Consider the following 20506-nt stretch of genomic DNA (forward strand, 5'->3'; position numbering starts at 1 on the left):
GGTGAAGCCCTGGGTGAAGCTCCTCTCTCTCATCCAGGTAACCACTTAGTTACAAGGAGCAGCTACACCCCACCTCTCCCCATTTTGGCATCTGGAGACCCAGGGAGGTAACTGACCCCAGATCTGAAGCCAAACTAGGAGTCAAAACCCAGGGGTCTGTGCCAGTCACGGCCAAGACACCAAATCTTCAGGCTACCCACTGGCACTTTCTGAAGACTATTCAACCACCCAGCCCCACTGCCCATGAAGGTGCCAGGAAGAAGCCTATCGGGTCTTTGATGTTAACCCTTCTTGAGGGAAACTGGTGCACAAAATAATTGGCCATCTTACATCCTGGAGTCTAGAAGCACTTAGCTCCCAGGAGGGCTCAGGTGCGTGACTCCACTTCCCACGGACTCCATTTCACCTACCTCAGTGGCCGGCCCTCCTTTCCCTGGCCTTAGGGCAAAAAAAAAAACAGGCCACAGGATTAATTGATCACAGCCTTTCCCTTGAAGCAGGTACCGGTCTCCAGGGCTGGGTCCTCTCCAAGCGGGTGTTCGGCGGCCTGGCAGCCACAGGCCCTGGAGACCTCAGAGCCCGGGAGCTGTCAGTGCGTTCCACTTACTTACCCCTTCTTAATTGCAGAATACACGGACTGCTGGGGAGCACTCGGCAATCTTGTGCCTTTTCCTGGATCCTTTGCCACTTGGCAGCTTGCAGGCAGCTGTGCAAAACAGCAAGGAGCTTTCTCATTTGGTGCCAGTGTCAGAGAGCCTGGAACTCTGTTTCTGTTTTCCCTATTTTTCCCTCTCCCCCTCCCCCGCCCCGCCCCAACCAAGTGCTGTTTCATTCATGTCTCCCTTCACTCTCCCTTCTCCCCACAACATCTTTCTGTACCTCACCTTTCAAGTTCAGGACTCTTCTGACAGCCCTCCCCATCCCTACCCCCCAGAGATCAAAAAGTGAAACCCCCCACTCTGACTGAGGTTTGCAGCCAGGCAGGAGAAGTGATTGAATCCTCCTGTCTAGATGGGAAGAAGTGGGTGAAGAGATTAAATCATCTCCGGCAGACTCCAGGAAATGTGCTGCTGACCCTCTACTCCAGGGGTCAGCGAGCCCGAGTACCTGGGGCCTTCACAAATGCCCAGGTGGGCGGACAGTTGCCTGTAGGTAATTGAAGGGGAATGAGGAAACTGGGCTGGCCTCCCTCCTGGGCCCAGCGCTGAGCCAGGCCCTTTCTCACCCACCTGACCTCAAAACCCAAATCTGGCCACCATGTCTCAAGAAGGCTTGACCTAAGTCTTCTCCCAAGGCTGGGGAAGGGGTCCCCCTGGACCCTCGATTCTCAGGAAAGGTAGCTTTCTGGCTGTGCCCGTGGATGAGAAACAAAGGCGAGAGGTGTCTTTCATCTAATTGGCTCATCTGTTTGTGGTACTCCAAAGCCTTAATGTATCAGGGACCTCTGGGACCCAGCCTGGGAGGGCAGAAGGAGCCACATCCAGTTAGCAGTGTGGTCCCATCAGGAGAGACTGGGACAGAGAGTCAGGAGGAGAGGCTTCTAGCCTCGGCATCGGGGCCAGCTACCTATCACACCTTAGACAAAGGCTTCATTCACCTCTCCCTCCTTCCCCAGATGTCTGTTGGACCCTTACTGTTTTAGTGTGGGTTGCCCCAAAGCAGAGCGCGAGACAAGGAGACTCGTGCAAGTAGTGAATTTTCAAAAGGACGTGAGGAAGCACTAGTAAGGGATCAGGTGAGACAGGAAGAATGAAGGCACTCAGTCAAGGCTCCTGAGCAAACAAGCTCCACTGTGGGTGCCTGGAGCCAGTAGGGAATATGCAGCTCCATCATCCCCCCCAGAGGTGGGGAGCTGGAGTATTTATGTGCCATTTTCCATCGGCCATTGGTTAGGAGCTGTTGCCAGAGGATGGTAACACCCCAGCATGTCACCCTATTGTGCAGGTGGTGAAGCAGGCTCTGGATGCCCGAGGGGACCCTGGGACCAGGAGAAGCAGATTGGAAGGAAAGCTGGAGAGCACCACAGTGGCAAGGGCCAGGGAATGAGCCAGGGCACTGGCAATGCCTACTACTCTGTGTGAAGCATCTTAAGGGCTACAAAGATGGGCAGGATGCTGTCCCTGCCCTTGAGAGGCTAAAGCTTCTCTGGGTTTCCTTCTAGTGAGTTGGGAGACTGAGCTCTGCCCTTCCCAAGCAAGGGCTGCTGTGAGATGGATGCATCGGTTAGAGCCCTGGAGAAGAAACACTGAAAGCTCATTGCGAATGTCAGTTAACAGTAGTGGAGAGCAGACCCTAGCTTCCAGCACTGTGCTTTCTACTTGACCAGACACCAGCTGATCAGAGCAAGTCTGGTGGGACAGTCTGTATCTACCCTGGACCAAGACAGGGGTCGCCATGACTCTCAGTCGAGTTTCGACTCCTCTTCAGCATCTCACATGCCAGGTCCAAACTAACTTGATAGAGAAGCTATGAGTTCTGAGGTTGGAGACAGCTGGAAAGGAAATCTCACGTCTATAAAGCCAGAAATTCCTCCAAAGTGTTCATAGAGTCAAGCTCCTTCTCTGCAACTAGAATAATGCATGCCTCTTCCTATGCCAGACAGTCGTGTGCATTTCCTCCACATGCACACATGCATGCACTTACACATTGGGGACCAACTTGTAAGGAAAAGAAAAGACTATTCTTATATCCTGAGTGTTTAAGGGTCCTCCTGAGCAATCTTCCACCCCTCTTCTCCTCCCTTTGACAGAGGACGCTGATAAGGAAAAGAATGGCCTCCCCAAGGTCATCTAGTCTCTGACACTTAGAAGGGCCCTGGACATCCTCCCAAGCACACTGTCCTAACACCTCAGGTGTTCCTGTCCCAATATCCTGAAAAAGCCACCCTGGGCTTTTCAGTGCTCTTGAGGATCAGAAAGCCGACAATTTCTACACTGTTTGTAATTTCTATAATTATTTCCTTTTTTAACCTTAGCATTTAGACAAGCTCCTTCTGAAAATGTCAATCTGTCTTAGCTATAGTAAGGGAAAGGAGGTTTTGTCTGGGCTGGGCCCATCTTAAAGAGGAGCAGTATACCTGGGGGAGGGGAGAAGGCCAGGGAGGAGGGCTCTAGGTGAGGAAGCCAAGGTGTAAGAGAGCTCTCAGCAGCCCCTTCCCTGCTGCACGCCCTCTTTCCAAAACTCTTGTCTGCTCAGACATGACAGGTATGGTATCTGTCCCTCAAATGCTAGGTTCATTGCCCACCCTCAGGACCCTTCCGTGAGTCCTGTCTTCCTAGGAAGTGCTCAGAATCAGAGATTCCCCCCTCCCCACCAGAAATGTTCCAGAATCTCATCCATCCCCAGAGATTTCCAGCTTCCTAAGGTCATCTCAGGCTAAATGAGGTACTCTGATCCATGAAGACACTTTAGGAGAGCTCATGATTTCATATGGGGGTGGGGGGCTGGAAGCGGGGAACCGTGTAACCATTTCCACTGTAGCCTCAGACCTCTAGGTAATATCCGTGTATTTTAATAATAGTCTTCCTAAAGCCATGCTGCCTGGAGGAGCGATGGGATTGTCATGACGTTGTAGAAAAAGCATAGGATGGCACTGTGTGTCAAAAGACATGAGATCTTCAGCTAGTGGGTCTCAAAGGTCAAAGGGTCTAAGGCTGCTTCCTCCTGGAATATTCTGGGATTCTCCCACTCACCAGTCTGTGGCTCTGGACAAGCAGTTTGAGCCCCTTGGAGAGTCAACTTTCTCACCCTTTGAGTTTGGTTTCCTAAGACCCCTATCACATATTGATTGAATGGTAGAAATTTTGGCACATTCCCCCCACCCAGGACAGACCAATAAGGAAAGGTTGATGGCCACAGGAAGCTTAGCCATTCCTCAACCCAGCTTGAGTAAATACCAACCACCCTGACCACAGGCTCTGGGGGAGGCCCCTCTATAGCCTGGTCCTTCCTTAGAGCCTTCCTTCCCTGCTCATCCTTCCAAGGACCAGCCCCTGTCTGCAGGACAAGCTCCAGAGAGACCCTAAGAACTCTAAAGCCATCAGTGCCCTCTGCTTCCAGTTCCGCCCGCAGCTGCCTCAGCGGAGCTCAAGGGCTGCTCCGCCAGGGAAGGCGGGCAGGAAGGGCCCCTGGCTTTACTCAGTGAATCCACGGGTGTGCGTATGTCTTTGCCAAGCTGGCCCCAGTTGATGAGAAAAGACTCCCCGGAGTGAAAGGGAGGGGAAGGAGAGCCTTTCCACCCTGATCAAGGCTACAGATCAGACTTTCCACCCTGCTCTGCACAAACTCCCTGACCTTAGGGGCCCCAGCAACCCGCCACCCCTCCCCAGCCCTCCCTGCACTCGCTCAGAGGGGAGAGAGGCCTGTTGATCACTCTGGGTGGGACCCAAGCCTGTGGGGAATTGACAAGAAAGAGCCAGCTTAGGTTGCTGTTGTTTTGTGGAAACAAACCGCTGGCTGGGCTGACTTGGAGAGGAGTGAGGGGGAGGCTGGGAGCGCACAGCGGGCTTGGCTGGGCTGGGCCGCCCTGGGCTTGGCCCCCATCTCTCAGCGTGCTAGAGCCGCCAGCCAGAGAGCCAGGCAGCTATTTCGGGAGAGTGGCTGCTCAGGCATGGGCCCTCCCATCGTCTCCTGAGAGAAATGGGTATCAAGGAGAGCGCCCTCTGTTCCCCAACCCCTTTCCCCTACCCCGGTGCCCCCTGACTTCTCAAGTCCTGGCCACAGCTGGGTCCCATGCCAGTCCTGGGTAAGACAGGGCCTGATACTGGGGGAGCGAGGGACCGTGCTGAAAGCAGGCCAAGGCCCAGCTGGGACGAGCCCTGCTGTCCCAGGGACTGAATTTAAAGGCTGTCTGGATGCTCCCGAGCAGACAAGACTGCATGAGGGGGGCTAGAAGGGTGCCAGAGGACAGAGATCTCATCTGTTCGGGCTGAAAACAACCAAGTGGGAAGGGGGCCCAAGGTGGAGGGGCCCATTCTGCAGTCTCCCCACCTTCTCCCAACCAAAGGTAACCTAGACAGACAGGGAGGAGCCTTGGGGAGGGGATGTTCTAGCCAAGGAGACCCAAAGTAAGAACAGTCAGTAGACAAGCTACAGCTCAAAGGGGAAGAGAAGGGGGAGGGGGGCTCAAGAAGGAGGGGTGAAGCTTTAATTCTGTAGAGAATAAACCACACTAGGGGTTGGGTCACCCAGCTGACCCTGAGTCTCTGCAGAGTAATGAGAAGTCTCACAGCTCCCCCTTCCCAAAGCCTCATCCTAAGCACCTTTGCCAGGGGAAGGAACAGAGGCCGTACCGGGAGGGCTTGGTGGAAAGGTGGCCAGGGCACAGTTAGGTGTTGGCAGAACCGATGAAGAGCCATGCTAATCACCATCATTAAGGCCATAAAACCCCACACCTAGGGGCCCCCGAGCTGTGGCACGGACCCAGGGGCCCGGCTCCAGTCCCTTTCATCTGAGCATCTCCCAGTCCTGCACAAACAATAATTAGCACCCGCCCCCGGGATCGCCTCATTATCCCACAGACGCGGAGCAAAGGAGAGAAGGGAGGGGAAGGAAGAAGAGGGAAACTGAGGCCAAACAATCTGCCCAGGGGTTGTGGGCTGAGTCCAATCAAGGCTGGGGAAGAAGCTGCCTCAGAATCAGCGGTCCAGCCTCCTCCTGCCCTCCCTGCCCTTCTGGTTACTCAGACAGCCATTGGCCTAATGTTCTGAAGGCCCCGAAGAGAGCCTGAGAGGCTAGGTTGGGCTAGCAAGGCTGTGTGGATTGTCAGCCCCTGCCTTAGATCTGACCAGACCCCAGAGGTGGAGACCTGTGTCCCATGCCCAGTCTAGGGGCACAGATGATGGGAGTGGAATGGCCCTTCCAGAAGTATCCTGTCACTCTCTCCAGTGGTCAGGGGGGGTCCATCTCTCACCCCCAGGCCACCCTCAGCAGTGCCTGTGTCTGTCCTGGACCTCTGAGGCACCATTCCAAACCCCGTTCTGGCAATGCGTCCCAGGAGCAGCCATACCCGTCCCTACTCTTCTATCTTACTCCCTCAGAGAGAGAAAGAAGTCAGCAAAACCCATTTGGACTGAAGTGTGTGGTGTGGCCTTCTGCTGCCCCAGGAGTGAGTAACCCACACCTGTGCCTGTCTTCTTATTGCAGGGCATTGATATAAAGAAGGGGAAGGTCCAGGGCCAGGAGTTGTCACGTGAGTACGACCCTCCCATACCACTTGCCCCAGCCAGGGCAATGACATGACTGCAAGAACCGTAACAATGCAATTTAATGTTGAGACTTGGTGGTGGGAAAGTGCCCACCCACCTGGGCTAGTTTACTCTTCCACAATTAGATAATTAATCATCACAACGGCCTGGAGGCCACTGCCGCCAGTATCTCCATTTGAAAGAGAATGAAACCAGGCACAGACCCACCTGTCCCATGGCTCCCAAGGAGTAAAGGGTGGGGCCAGCATTAAATGCAGGGGTCTGCTCTCCTGGAGGGACTGGCTGGGTCATTCCCCTCCCTGTGTTCCCCCGCACCCGGTGCCGGATGTGCTTGCATGAGGCCCCATAGGCCTCCCTTTTCTCTGATGCCCTCCCCTTCCCACCCCTGTCACCCTCAGCTCCACTCCTCCCCCACCCCGTCAGAGCCCCCTGCAAGAGCATGCCCCCCACTCAACTTGAAGGGATTGCTCAGGTGCAGACCTGGCCTCCGAAGAGGGCTGAGCGAAAGGACAAATGACCCACACAGTTCCATGACACAACGTGGGGCCAGACGTCAGATAGGCCTGGATTCAAATCCCAGTGTCACCACTTCCTGTCAGCCTGACTTCACCTCTCAGAGCCCCATGTCCTCATCCAGAAAATGGGGCTAACACTCATCTTACCAGGTTGTGCTGAGGATTGACAAGATGTCACACAGGAACGCACGTAGCCAGGGCCTGGTACCAAGACGTGGCTCCTCATGCGTGTGTCCCTTCCCTTCCTCCTCATGACCCCTCATCTCTACTTTTGCAAGGGGATTCTTCAGGAAAGCCCTAGTGAGAGGGGCTGGGTCTCCATCTCCCCTGAGGATAAATTCCCAGCTGCACAGAACCGGTGAGGTCCAACCACGGCCTGCCGCACACACAATCAGGGACACTAGTTCTTTGGCAGTGTGCGACATGCCCACTGTCAAGCGTACTTGGCAACCCACGCACCCAGCAGCCTTGCCAAAAGCTGACCCGGCCATCTCTGCCCTCCACACGCCATGCACGTGAAGACACACTCCAGCACCCGCCTGTGCTCAGAAGTCTTCCTCAGCATTGGCCGTGTTTGTGAAAAAAACAATGACTTACCCACATTTGCACACACACTGACAGAGACCCTCCCAATCAGCCTCCAAGAACATGCACACCAGCTCTTCCGGCACCTGCACCTGCACCAGTGTAGACCCCAAGCTGTACAAACTCACATGGCTCCTGGCACACCCTGTGCTGTGCTCACTCTGAATGTGCGTGCGGGCGTGCACCCTCGTGCGAGTGCACAGCACACGCACACACACACACATGCACGGATATCAGATCTGCAATCAAAAAGTCAGGGAGAGTTGAATAGTCAGGAATTCCCCTGGCTGTGAGCATGCTGGAGGCCCCAGTGGCCGGAAGTGCACTATGAAGAATGCTTCCAACAGCTCCAATTAGCGAGTGGCTCTTGTCTAATGACTGGGAGAGGGAGGGGGCCATAAAGTACCAACACTCCCTCCCACCAGCATCCTCACTGCAGACACTCCATCCCCACCCACCCCCAGGAAGATTTCTGGCTCTCTGGAAGGGGAGATGAGGAGAGCGAAGGGGAGGAGGCAGAGGCACAGTTTGGAAGGAGGCCCAACTGGAACCAACCGCAAAAGTCTGGCCCACAAAACCCCTGCATAGACTTGGGGAAAGAATGAGAGATGTCCCCACCTCAGCTCCCCCCTACCCCAGAAATAGATCTGCCTCCTGCACCGAGGGCAAAAGGGAGGGAGATAGATAGGCCTTCTCCTCCGGAAGAGCCTGAGTGGGCTCCCAGTGCCCCGAGCACCCAGATCCTACACTTCCATGATCAAACCTTTGAACCGAGTCCCACCCACCCCCGTAACCACTTCCAGATCCTCCGGATCCAGCCAAGAAATTGGCTTCTTTGGGAATTGAGTTCATAAGGAAATGCTGAAAAAATAAATAAAAATCCACTGCCAAACGCTCTCACAGAGGAAGATGGGTTTCTCTTGAGGCAGGAAATCCATCAGGATAGACTAAAGCAGCACAGGGATAACACCAACACCTGCTAGCCAAGAGAGGCCCGGGGAGTCCCAACGGCGCCCAAGACCCTCAAGCAGCCCACACCTCTTCCTCCTCCCCGTGCTGCCCAAAATAAGGTGCTTCCTAAGGGCAGCTACCGAAGCTGAGGTCCTGCCAAAGATACATCCTAATGGTTTATGATGGGTACGCCCCCAGCTGGGACCCCAGGGGGGACCCTGAAAGGCACAAAGGATTCTCTTTTCCTCTGGCCCAGGGCAGCCATGAGGTTGTGGGTACTGTGGGGTGGGGGCCCACGCTCTGTCCTTCTTCTGCCCCCAGCCTACCAGCCTCCGTCCCCACCAGCACAAAGTGGCTTCCACCGCTACCAGTTCTTCGTCTATCTTCAGCAAACACAGAACATCTCTCTCCATTCCAAAGAAAACAAAACTCGAGGTAAGGCCTTCCCATCTGCCAAAGCCAGTGCGAATTCTGGGGCGGAAGTGGATGCTTGTGCATTCATGGTGAAGTTGGGACCTTGACCCTACCCATGAGCCTTGGAGGCCAGAGTCAAAGGGTGGCCTTTCTGGGCAGTAGACTGGAATGAGTGTCCTAAGGGAGATGTTGGCATCAGATGTGGTCTCCCCCCAGAAGTAAATCCCACAGACCAAGATGGTGGCTTTTGCTGGGTGGGTGGGTCTCTGAGGCCGGGTCCCAAAGGGATAAACTGAAGCCAGGGAGAGAAGCATTTCCCCAGCTCAGCCTCGAATGGCATGTGCAGGCAGCTACCCCACAGCACTTCTGCAGGTAATTGTACCCTATAATTGAGTCCGATCTGGGCAAGAGGGCCCTGGAATGCCACCCTGCCAGTCTGCCTTCATTGGTCGTTAATTGCCCTGTCTGCCCAGTACTACCTCAGTGGTGGGGCAAACACTTCCCCAGCCATGCTCCTTCCACTAGCTTCTCTGAGCAGCCCTTCTGGCACCCTGGAGAGGATCCACTCCCTGTAGCTTCCTAATGGCGAACTGATGGTGGCCTTGGTCCCACTCCCACCAGAGCTGGGGAGCGGGAAGACCCATGGCCATCTGGCCGCAGTGCCTCAGGCGACTCCCCTGCTTCTGTGTGAGCCATGCCCCCTCTCTGAGCCTTGGATTGCTCTCCAGAAATTGGGAAATAAAGTAATCCCTGTATGCTCTATCATTTCCCCCATTGGGGGAAGGGAAGATAATGTGGAAATGCCATCTTGAGAGTGCAGACAGCACATCCCCCAGGCTGGCAGAAGGGTGAGTGGGTGGGTGAGTGTCATCAGCCATTTGCTCTCACCCAGTGACCCTGACCAACTTCCACCCACTGGGAAGCCGGGGAAGGTATTGTTACAAACCTGTTGCCCGAGGCCCCAGAGGAGAGGAACACGGAGCCCGGAAAGGCACTCGCTGAGCAAAGGAGGCCTTCAGGTGTGCCGAGCAGGAGCCACCAATCACAGAAGGCTCTGGGCTGCCCTGAAAGCAGAGTTGGTGCAACCTTTCCACTGGTGAACCCTCCCCAGGTGCCCTCAGCACCTTGCCAATGTGTAAATCTGTTTAAACCGCTTTCCCAAAGACGAACTTTCAAATCTGGGTACAAGGAGAGAAGGAAAAGAAAAATGTATCTTGCCCAAGCCAAGACAAGTTTCTCCAGTTCCCTGGCTCCCTCTCATCTCGGTCATCATGAGCCCCCTTCCACCAGTCCAGGCACTGCGCTTTCTGGAGGCTGGGAACTAGCACCTCAGCCCACCACGTTCCCCCACAAAGTAAGGCAGCGCCTCTGAGTCCCACGTTAGACATCATAGTCACAAAGCCCACACCCTGGGTGGGGCGGGGGGGGGCGGGATCGTGCTCACACTGTCCCCTGGAAGAGCCTCTCGCAGGAGCAAGGGCCTTCTGAGGGGCGGGGTGGCAGGGGAAAGGAGAGAGCAGTAGGTGAAGCCAGGAGGAGCGTGAAGGGGGCGAAGGAAGAAGGGAGGTGCATGCGACAAAGACACTTGCCCCTGCCTTGGCTGCAGTCCTCGCGTTTGATCCTAACCCGTCCTCCAGAAAACACAGTGGCCTGTGTGCCCTTCCTGTGACGCTGGCAGCAGGCAAGGAAGCTCGAAACCTATCCAGCCTGACACCCACTATTAGCCCCTTTGAATCTTGGCCCAAACCGCAGTTTGTTGTGCACCCCCCCCCCAACACACACACACACAGACACACACACACCTCTCATCTACATGAAAACTTAGGAACTGGACAGAGTCCCTTGACTTCCGAGCCGTTTTGCTTGCTGCCAGAAATGGAGGTGGGAAAATTATCCTCCCAGGAGAGCTCTCCAGCCAGGCCGGGGACCGCTCCCACCATATGACCCCTCTGGTGCCTTGTCCTCCTAGGTAGGGGTTTAGGAGAGGACAGGATCCCACAGCACAGAGAATGTTCCCTGCCCTCAGGGGGCTTACAGTCTGCTTGGAAAACACTTAAATAACAATGCAAAGCAGCTTATAATTAAGCACTTAATTGTGTTCTGCCTGTAAGGACAACTGGAGAGCAAGTGGAGTTAGGGATTGTCTGTAGGTTCCTAGGATTCCCTTCCCTCCGAGAAGACACACCCTCTTTAGCTAGGAAGATTGCAAAGGTATTTTACTGCAGGGTAAGGAAATCTGTATTTCCAGTCTCCAGCTAGTGATTGATGTTTGGGCAAATCAGCTATCCTCTCTGAGCCTCAGTTTCCCCATCTAGAAAATGAGGGGCTGGAGCTAGATGATCCAAGAGCCTGTATGGCCCTGAGGCTACGCGGAAGAGGTGCGGCCTGGGCTGGGCCGGGAGAAGGAGGACATGTGAATCCTTGAGTGAAAGAGAGAGGAAGCTCCGAGCTGGCGAAACCACAGATGCAAAGATTATTTTTTAAAAGTGAGAAGGAGCACCCCTGTGAGGAGCAGTGAGGGCATGAAAGGAGGAAGGGGGATGGTCGGTCGCGCAAGTTCGCGACAGCCCAGCAGAGGCACAACCTTGGCGGGCGCCATGAAGAGCCGTTAGACATTGGCCATGGGAGAGGCGAAACACAAAAGCCCCTCTTCAGAGATGACTAAGCTGGAGCGGTGGGCAGGACTGAGAGGAGCGAGAGCACAGGGGGCCGCCAGCAGCGTGGAGCTGTGTGCCCGGATGAAGCTGGGGGCCATGGCAAAAGCGGGAGCTGCGCTTGCACATCGTTGGAACTCCTGGCGCTCTGTGAAGCACCAGCACCGTGCTCGTGGAGCCCCAGGCTGGCCCAGCCCTCAGGAGGCCAGGACCGGGAGCCAAGGGACACAGGCCCGGGGGCTTACTTCGGTCTAGTTTTCTTTCCATGGGAAGGTATCCTTGGAGGGGCAGGAGAGCCCTAGGGTATGCATGGTATAAGCAGCCCCTTGTGTTTCCTGGATGCACAGGTAGGAACAGATTCCAGAAATTAGAGGGGAAAGTCACTATGCAAGAACCAGATAGAAAGGCATCCGTAAAGGATAGTTGACTTGAGCCGGTCCTGTTGGGTCCTTCCCTCCCTAGGACTTAGGTGTGAATGACAGTTTTGGATGAGGACTTAGGTGTGAATGAGAAGTTTTGGATGGATCCTAGTTGCACTTGTGTGACCATGGGGACTAGAGAACATAGCTCATTGCCAGGGGCTGAAACCCTCTCCAGGTTTTCCCTTTATTCTGTGACCTCAAGACAGCGTATATAGGGTCAGCTGATGGGAGATCTTGATATATCCATTGTGTGACCTTGGACAAGCCACCTCACATCTCCGGGCCTCAGTTTCTACATCATCAAGATAAGGGGTTGGACTAGTTGGTCTACCATTGAATGACCCTTAACAGATTTGCTCCCAGCTTACCGAGTTCCCCCACCTCCGAGTTCTGTGAGACGCGTGCAGGGAGCAAGTGATCAGACTTGACTAGCCCAGCCAACTCCACACACTTCTGGGTGGAGGCTTTCCATCAGATACTGGTCTGCCAGGACCACAGCGAGGGCCCTAGAAGTGGATTTGGAGCCACCTTGCTTCTAGTTTACAAAGTCCTTCCTTCCCCACTCCTCCTGCCTTTACACAGCTCCTTCTTCTCCCTGCCATTTTCCCCACCATGCTGGGCATGATTCACAAATGCCCTCTGCATTCGTTGGGATGATGCCAAGTGTATGTGAGGCAGTGTTCTAGGTGCCGTGGGCACAGAAGTGAGCCATGTGGACCCGGACCCTGCTCCCGTGGATGTCCATGCTGTCACCTGGTGTAGCTCTGCGGACCATTGGATCTCACAGAGCGAGTGGAGGGAGATATTCAAATTACTCGAGCACGACCACATCCCAAACAGGGAACAACGGTGAAGCTGAAAGAGCCCGAACTGGTGTCCTCTGACCAGGGCTGGCCCAGTTTCACTGACATTTGTCCCAAAGGCCACACCTCACCTTCCCAAATTTGGGCCTGCAACACATTGGGCTTGCACCTCTGCCTCCAGTCCCCCACTCCCAGCTCCAATACCCCCTCCCCCACCTTCTATGCCCAAGGCCCAGAATCCGGCCTCTGGGCTCATCTGTGATTCATGATGGTTCGACCCTGCATCTTCCTCACAGCAGCCTTGGTTTCGGCATCTAGACTTCTACATTGTAGAGGAACCAACTGAATGAGCCAAGGGGACGTGTCCGAAGACACACAGTGCTGGCTCCCACCTCATCCCGTGCACCCTTCCAGACCACATGCTGCCGGACAGCCACTAACTCCCACTCACGCCAGTGCCCCCCAAGCTCCCCCCAGCGACTGATTTGCCTCTGCCCGCTGATCCTGGGTAGACCATTTCTCCCCTTCCCCGAGCCCAAGGGCCCTGCCTGCCTGCAGAACACCAGTCCTGCTGACGGCCCCAGGATGCTTTCCCGTAGGGCGTTCTTCTCTCGTCGGCTTGACCCCGCCCTCCCCGGCCGCTGTCCCTCTCTACACACTCAGTGACACTTTGTTGTGCCTCCTTAGTCACCCACTTTTATCTCTTTGTATTACTCAATCATTTTTCACTTGCAAGGGTCTCTTCCACCATGAGACTCAATTCCTTGAGGGAGAAGCTCACCTCTGCTGTAGATTTCCCCTTTATCGCCGGTCCCTGTGCTCAGCCCACTGTGAACTTTGAGTCAATGAGGATGTTTGTGTATGGGACACACCCACGTATGCACGTTCACAAGCCACACACACACACACACAGGCACACAGCTGCACATTCTCACACCCCCGTATTCAACTCATCATCAACTTCCTTTAACACCTGAAAAGACAGCCACCTCTGTGAGCGTCATCCCCACAAATGACAATTTTGGCATCCACATCCTCCCTGTCCCAACGCCGGGCGGTCAGGACCACTTGTGCCCAGACTCTCTGCCAGCCTGCCCTGCATCTCCCTGGCCTTCCCCTCACCCAGCTACTGGACCCTGTGGGGTGGGCAGACCACAGCCATTGCTCCTACCGGGTGAATGAGGAGACTGAAGCCCAGAACAGTGATGGCTTGGTCGACCCAGGATCCACAGTTAAGAACAAATTACCTTTCTTCTGATATCTGGGGCAACCTCTTTGCTCCTGTCGCCCACTTACCCACATTCCCTCTCCCCTCACCAAGACCACCAGACTTCTGGGCCCTGGGGTGGGGACAAAGAAGGCGCAAGTCCATCCTGAAGCCCTGGGTGTCCTTGGCTAGCAGCAGCAGACTCCCGAGACAAACCCTCAGGCCCCTTCCCTGGAGAAGGCTATAGCCAAGCACTGTGTAGAGACTAGAACTCCCAGGAGCTGTGGTCTGCATCAGGCCACACCTCAGCCACCTGGCCCAGGGGCGTCACGAGCTAGCCTCATGGCCCCAAGCTCCTCTCGCGAGTGAGCAGGGGAAATCCCCTTTCTGCCCCACAGGATGACATGCCACCGCTTATTCCAGAAGCCTCTCCAAGGGGGTGAGCCCAGGATGGTGCCACAGTGCCAGGGGAACTAACGGGCCACATCAGCCTCAGTCACCGCCTCACTGGGGCAGCCTCAGAGGCCTGCAGAGAGACTGCTCCTTGCAAAACAGGATGGGAGGGGCAGAGAAGGGACCTTGGGTTCTGGACCCGGTGGCCATAACCCACTCCCCAGCACCACAGACACCTGAATTGACCAGCTCCTGGGTGAGCCACCCACCCACAGGGGTCAGAGAAGAGAGACAGGCTGAGACTTGCCACACGGTGGAGTTTAAGGCTTGCTTGTGGCCTCTAAAGGCCTGAGGGGCACCATGGGTGATTGAGACAATGGGCATCTCGGGGAAATGTTTGAAAGCACAGGCCAAGGGCAGGAAGGCAGCAGAACTCCAAGCAGTGTCACCAGGAGGAGGCACTGCTGTGGAGGGCCAGAGGCTGGGAGAAAACCCCAGCCTGGCAGCAGTGAGGAGAAAGTACACGGTGGAGGCAAAGATAGAAGGAAGGGGCCCCCCGCCTGTAGACCAGCCCCAAACACACACACAGACACACACAAACACACACAACCCACTGCAAAACAGCCCCTACAGCCGCCCCCACCCCGCCATGACCTCCCATGGTGGTTCACCTGGCCAGGCCCCAGAAATTCCACCCCCCCGCCCAGGCCCAGCCCCTGAGTCACTGTGCGGGCTTGTGTGAGGCAGCCCTCTTCTGCCTCCCAAGGGCCCCACCCACCTGGCAGAGCGGGTAGGACTGGGGGCCTGGCAGCGGACCAGATGGGGCCATCCTGGGCAACTCTCAGACAGGCACCCTGGCTAGGAACTGCCTGCAGCCTCCACGGGCTACAGGCAGCCCCCTTCAGGAAGCACACCCCAGTCAAGCCAAGCATCAACTGTCCAAAGCAGTATTGACCAGATCATTGGGAAACCACAGCGCATCCCCCAATTTCACCCACAGCTCTAGCCCGCCACCAGCAAATACTGGACTTGATCACCAGAAGCTCAGATCAACAGCTTGGAGCCTCCTCTCTTGCTCCCTTCCCAACCCCCCCCTCCATCCCCACCCCCAACCCCAGGAGGGAGGGAGGCGTCCTGGGCGATTCATTTACTGGGTAATTCGGGATTGTACTTCCGCTCTCCGATTCTCCGGAGTGCTCCAGAGGAGCCGGGCAACCCCGCCCACCTTGGAACCCCCTCCCCAGCATCCGCACCCTCTCACTCCTGCCAAAGTCGAAGTGGTCCCCTCTGCCCCAAGCCTCTCAAGCCAGCAGGGTCAGCCACTCAGCAAATATTCTTCAGGAGTAATTGGATGTGATGGAACGAGGGCTTTTCAGCTCCTGAGTGGAAGTCTCTGGATGTCATTTAATGGCACAAAAACTAAGAGGCCCAGGCCTCCCGCCTACCACCACCAGGACATCATTAATCTCAGCGGAAAGGCATCAGTGCTGCTATCACTGCAGCCAGCCCTGCGAAGAGCCAGACAAATTACAGACCTCAGCCGGGCGCTCGATGGGGCGGTTATTAGGCTGGCGTTCAATTTTTGTTTTTTCTTCAGGGCCACTGTCCCCTGACAAGAAGCAACGGTGCCCCTAGGGAAACGGGGGGGGGGGGGAGACAGGGTTAGACATAACTCACCCATCTTGGGGGACAGGGTGGCTCCTCACCAGTAGAGGCTCAAGCAGCTGAACTCCCAAAACAGCTCAGAGGAGGCCTCCCCCTTGTTCTCCAGTCCATCTGAACGGAGGCCTCCGTCCCACTGGGGGCTTCCCAGCCCCCACTTCCTGGGCCAAGAGGGAAACAGTTGAGGGCCCACTGAGGACCAAACAGCAAGTCAGGTGCGAAATGTCCCTTGGCTAGAGTGAGGACACACGGAGAAGTCTTAAGAGTGGGCCTGATAAAGAGGACAGGCGCATGCTCGGGATGGGACCCCATCTGCCAGGAGCTGCAGAATTGTGCTGCTGGCCAAGGTCACTCTGTGAAGACCTAGCCTGTGACTAGTCCAGCATTCATTAGCTTGTATTAGAAACCCGTTGAGGGCAGGAGTAGGGCCTCGGTGCAAGCAAACCCCCCACGCCCAGTAGACGCAAAGAAGCGGCTGTCAGTTGGGGTGTCAGATTGCCCTCAGCCCAGAGCTTGCCCCTTCTAGCAGAGGAGCTGTCCTCCCCATTCTCACAAGTCCTCCAAGGAGGAGGGGCTGGGCAGGAGAATATTTCTCAGTCCTGGGATGCCTGCTTAAGCCTGATAGGCCCAACGGGCCTGTGCAGTCCCATGTGATGAACCGCTCCCAAACAGTGCTGAGCCAGCCCCACAGACTGGGGCAGCTGGGGGCAGAGAATGACTGGCAAGACCTGTCCCAGGGCGATTCCTGAACATTCTAGCCATTGCAGCCCCTGGGACTGAAGCTCCGAGGATGAGTAGCTGAAGTCTTGGAGCCCCTCTCCCGGTTGTTGAAGTCACTGTCTAGGAGAGATCAGGCACACGGTGGTGGCTCAGAAACCCCTGACGGCTTTAGGTAAGCTTACCCATCTTTTCCCTTGGCCCATTTCTGAAACATCTCTCACATCTAATATCCTTCATCGCCAACATCTTCCCTATTGGCACCAACCAGTAGGTGAGAGACCAGCCTCTGGGCACAGCCGAGGCATAAGGCTTTGCGGGTTGGGAATGGGGCCCCCTAGGGTTGTGCAGGGAACAACCAGAACATCACATGCAGCGGCCCCGCCCTGAGGAGACCAGGCCTCCGTGTTCCAGCCACTGGGTGGCTCAGGACACCGGCGCAGACACCCTCCTCCTTTCTCCCTCCAGCCACAGAGGCATTTGCAGTGCACTCACTACCCCTGCCCTGGGCCAAGGAAGAGCCCATCTGGGTGGGCCCAAGTGTACAAGGGGAGTGGCCTGAGCATAGACTGCAGCTCCGGACAGGACAGAGCAGTGCCATACAGGATGGGACTTTCCTCCACATGGTGACCACGAAGCCACAGCCTCCCAGCTCCCCATCTCTCCCCACACACACACCCCTGAGGGTCTGACTCACCCCTCTTCCTTCTAGAACTAGCACGGGGTCAGTTCCTCTTGCCCTTTGTGGCAGGAAACGGGGGTGTGAGGAGTCACGGCCAAGCCAGGGGAGGAGGCAGCGGGAGGCTAGCAGCCAGCAGCGCCGTACCCACTCTCCTGAGGGACACGGGCTGGTTTGAGGAGCTGCCCAAGAACCACAGCATTGTCGGAAATGTGACCAGGAAGGGGCTGGGAGGCTCCAAGGGCACTCCAAGCTCCATCTAGAGAAGCCCTCTGAGCTAAGGGAGGGCAAAGTCTGCAGGAGGAGGGCACGATCTCCCTCAGGGTACAGGGGATTTCTTTCCACCAACTTGCCCTGATCTCGTGATGAGAGTTTCAATTCCCTCCTGGCCATCAAGGTTTCTTCCTGCCCCACTCGGTGGGGAAGGCCCCCTTGTCCCCATGCCTGTCACACACCAGTTCACCCATGAGCCCTTTTACTGGCTTGTACACGCGTGCACACACGCACACACACACACACACACACAAGCATAGACACATGCACGCGCTTTCCCAGGATCATGATACCACAGTTCTTTTCCATCCAGCCAGACTTTCTGGCTGTGAAGGCCATGCCAGGCCAGTGCCTCCCTGCCTCCCCTCCCTGTGGAAGACCCCACTGTGCTCAGTCATCCACCTGTCACCCAGCAGCAGTCTCCCCCGGGGAGAGGCTATCCCAGGGTCCAGCGTCTCTCTCCCTAATCTGAGCATGCAGTCACCAGATCGGACCTGCGGGAACCTGAAGAAGCCCTTTCCTCCATTCCTGCCCCTAAGAAGCATCCTCACCGGAACCCCATCTTGTGCCCCATCCTCCCATCTGTGCACTGGGGATAAAAATAGTCTCCCCTGGTGAGGATTAAGTGTATGAATATGCATGGAGTTCCTGGCACATAGGAAGCACTATATAGATGTGTTATTACTATTATTATTATTATTTGCATTATCATTATTATTGTCTTGTTTCTTTGGATTAAAACGTTTTGTTTTCCTTGAAAACATCTTTGAAGTGCAAACACCCCCTGGGGGGGGGCAGGATGATAAGTGGAGTAACAGCACTTCAAGGAACTTGCTTTCTTCCTTGTTGAAAAGGGTAGAAGGTGCAGACAGGACCACAGGTGGAGAAAGGGCAGCTCTGAGAGGAAGGCTAGGCTGCCACTGTTGCCGTGCCCTCTATGTGCCTTAGAGATGGCTCTTCTCTGCGGGGCCAGGGCCTATCTGTCACTGCCTAGCTCTGCTCTGGCCAAGGTCTTCCCCGAGCACTCCCTCCACCCGGGGAAGGTTGGCAGATTTAGCCAAAAAGAAAAAGATAAAAAATACAGGATGCCCAGTTAAATTTGAATTTCAGATAAACAAGGAATGAATTTTTAAGTATGCTTCATGCAATAGGAGGGACAGACTTACAAATTATTTGTTGTTTATCTCAAGTTCAAGTTAAACTGGGCATCCTGGATTGTAGCTGGCAATCATGCACAGAGGGTGCCTGAGGCCCAGGGTTTGGGAAACAAGAGCGTGGGAATATGCTTGTGACCACTTCCCTCAGCTTCTCCCCAGTGCCTGAGGCTGCGCCCTCCTTGCCCTGCTGCTAGACCTGCCCACACTTGCCCCAGAAGAGCCACCTCCCCCCACACCCCTGTGCTTTTTTCCCCTTGAAGAGCACCTGGGCACCAACCGGGACTTCTCACCCATACTCTGTTCCCGCAGGATCCAGGTGCTCAGGAGTAGGGAGACAAACAGCATGGACTCTTGGGCCAGTTTCAGCCCCAGCAGCTGGGGTTACCAGATGTGAAGGAAAGAAGCATTAAGGCCTCAGTTATGGGGTCAGGAGAACCTGCGGAAAAAGAGGGGTGGGTGGAGGAAGTGGGCAGCCCACCCAATGGGGCATTTCCTTTCTGCATGTGAGTGAGGAGGCAGAGTTATGCCAAATAAAGGGCCCTAGGAAAGGAGACCAAAGGCAGTCCAGACCCGACCCAGTCCAGACTCAGTCCCCTTTGTTCCCTGCGGAGCGGCCTCTTCCCACTCTGCTAACATCCAGCTAGGACCCAGAGGGCGCCCCCAGGCACTCTGACACCCTCAGCCCAATGGCCAAGGTCCTTACTTGCTGTCTCCATTTCCCCCAGAGCTGGCCTCCCTGTCGGGCCCTGCCAGCATCCAGTCCATGGCTCTTCCTCACTGCCTTCCTCTGGTCTGTTTGTCCTTCCAGGCTCTTGGAAAATGGACAAATTCCTGAACCGCTTCCACCTGAGCGAACCTGAAGCAAGCACCCAATTCATGACCCAAAATTACCAGGACTCGCCCAATTACCAGACCCCCGGAGCCGGAAGCAGTGAGCCGAAGGACAAACCCAAGTAGAGATAACTGCCTGCCAGGCATCAGGCTTCACACTGCAGGTGTGTGTGTCCACGGTGCCTGCCACGACGGTCTGGGTATGGAACCCCCGCTGGGTATGGCACCCCCTCTGGGTATGGAACCCCTCCTCTTCCAAATTAAAAAAAAATATATCATCCAGGGCTTACTGGTTGGTTGTGTTCTTTCCTAACCTGCTGTCTCAAAAACTAAGACGAAGAAATCAATCACTGTCCAGCACTGGGACCTGGGGCTTCCCTATAATTGCAAGTGTGTGTATGTGGGGGGAGGGGGTGCTGGGAGAGATGGATAGGCAGGAGGTGGGGGTCCCTAGGCCTCAACTGTCACTGAGGCACTGCGGCCTTGAGTAAATCACATGTCCTCTCTAAAGTTCTCCCTCAGTTGTGAAAGCAAGGTAGGAAGGAGGGTTGGGGCAGTTGGTGTATTGCCACGGCCCCCTTACAACTCTGACATTCAACATCATTCGTTTGACAGATACTGTCGGTACCTGGTATGGGCCTGACCATCTTCTTTTTTTTTTTTTTTTTTTTTTTTTTAGATTTTATTTATTTATTTGTCAGAGAGAGAGAGCACAAGCAGGGGGAATGGCAGGCAGAGGCAGAGGGAGAAGCAGGCTCCCCACTGAGCAGGGAGACCAACACGGGGCTAGGTCCCAGGACCCGGGGATCACGATCTGAGCCAAAGGCAGATGCTTAACTGACTGAGCCACCGAGGCGTCCCTTTGCCTGCCCTTCTGCTTAGGTGCTGGGGATACATACGTGAACAGGGCAGACAAAACTTAAGGCTTGCTTCATGGAGCTTACAGTCCAGGATGGGAGGGAAAGTTTCATCAGATGACCACAGGCAAATGACAACAAATGTGGCGTGTGCTGCGAGGGTGCAAGGGGACCTGCTCT

The 20506-nt window shown here is 55.4% G+C and overlaps 1 protein-coding gene across 1 annotated transcript in view; it reads left to right on the plus strand.

Annotated features, from left to right (window-relative positions):
* PEBP4 (phosphatidylethanolamine binding protein 4) overlaps positions 1-19749 on the plus strand; it is a 201573-nt gene extending 181824 nt beyond the window's left edge. The window contains exons 6-8 of the mRNA XM_048212224.2: positions 6145-6190; positions 8579-8692; positions 19447-19749. Coding sequence (XP_048068181.1) covers positions 6145-6190; positions 8579-8692; positions 19447-19595 — 309 coding nt within the window. The 3' untranslated portion in view covers positions 19596-19749. The remainder of the gene's footprint in view (positions 1-6144; positions 6191-8578; positions 8693-19446) is intronic.
* Positions 19750-20506: the final 757 nt, after the last annotated feature.

The sequence above is a fragment of the Ursus arctos genome, unplaced genomic scaffold (genome assembly GCF_023065955.2).
Source record: "Ursus arctos isolate Adak ecotype North America unplaced genomic scaffold, UrsArc2.0 scaffold_11, whole genome shotgun sequence".
In the NCBI taxonomy this organism is placed as follows: domain Eukaryota; kingdom Metazoa; phylum Chordata; class Mammalia; order Carnivora; family Ursidae; genus Ursus; species Ursus arctos.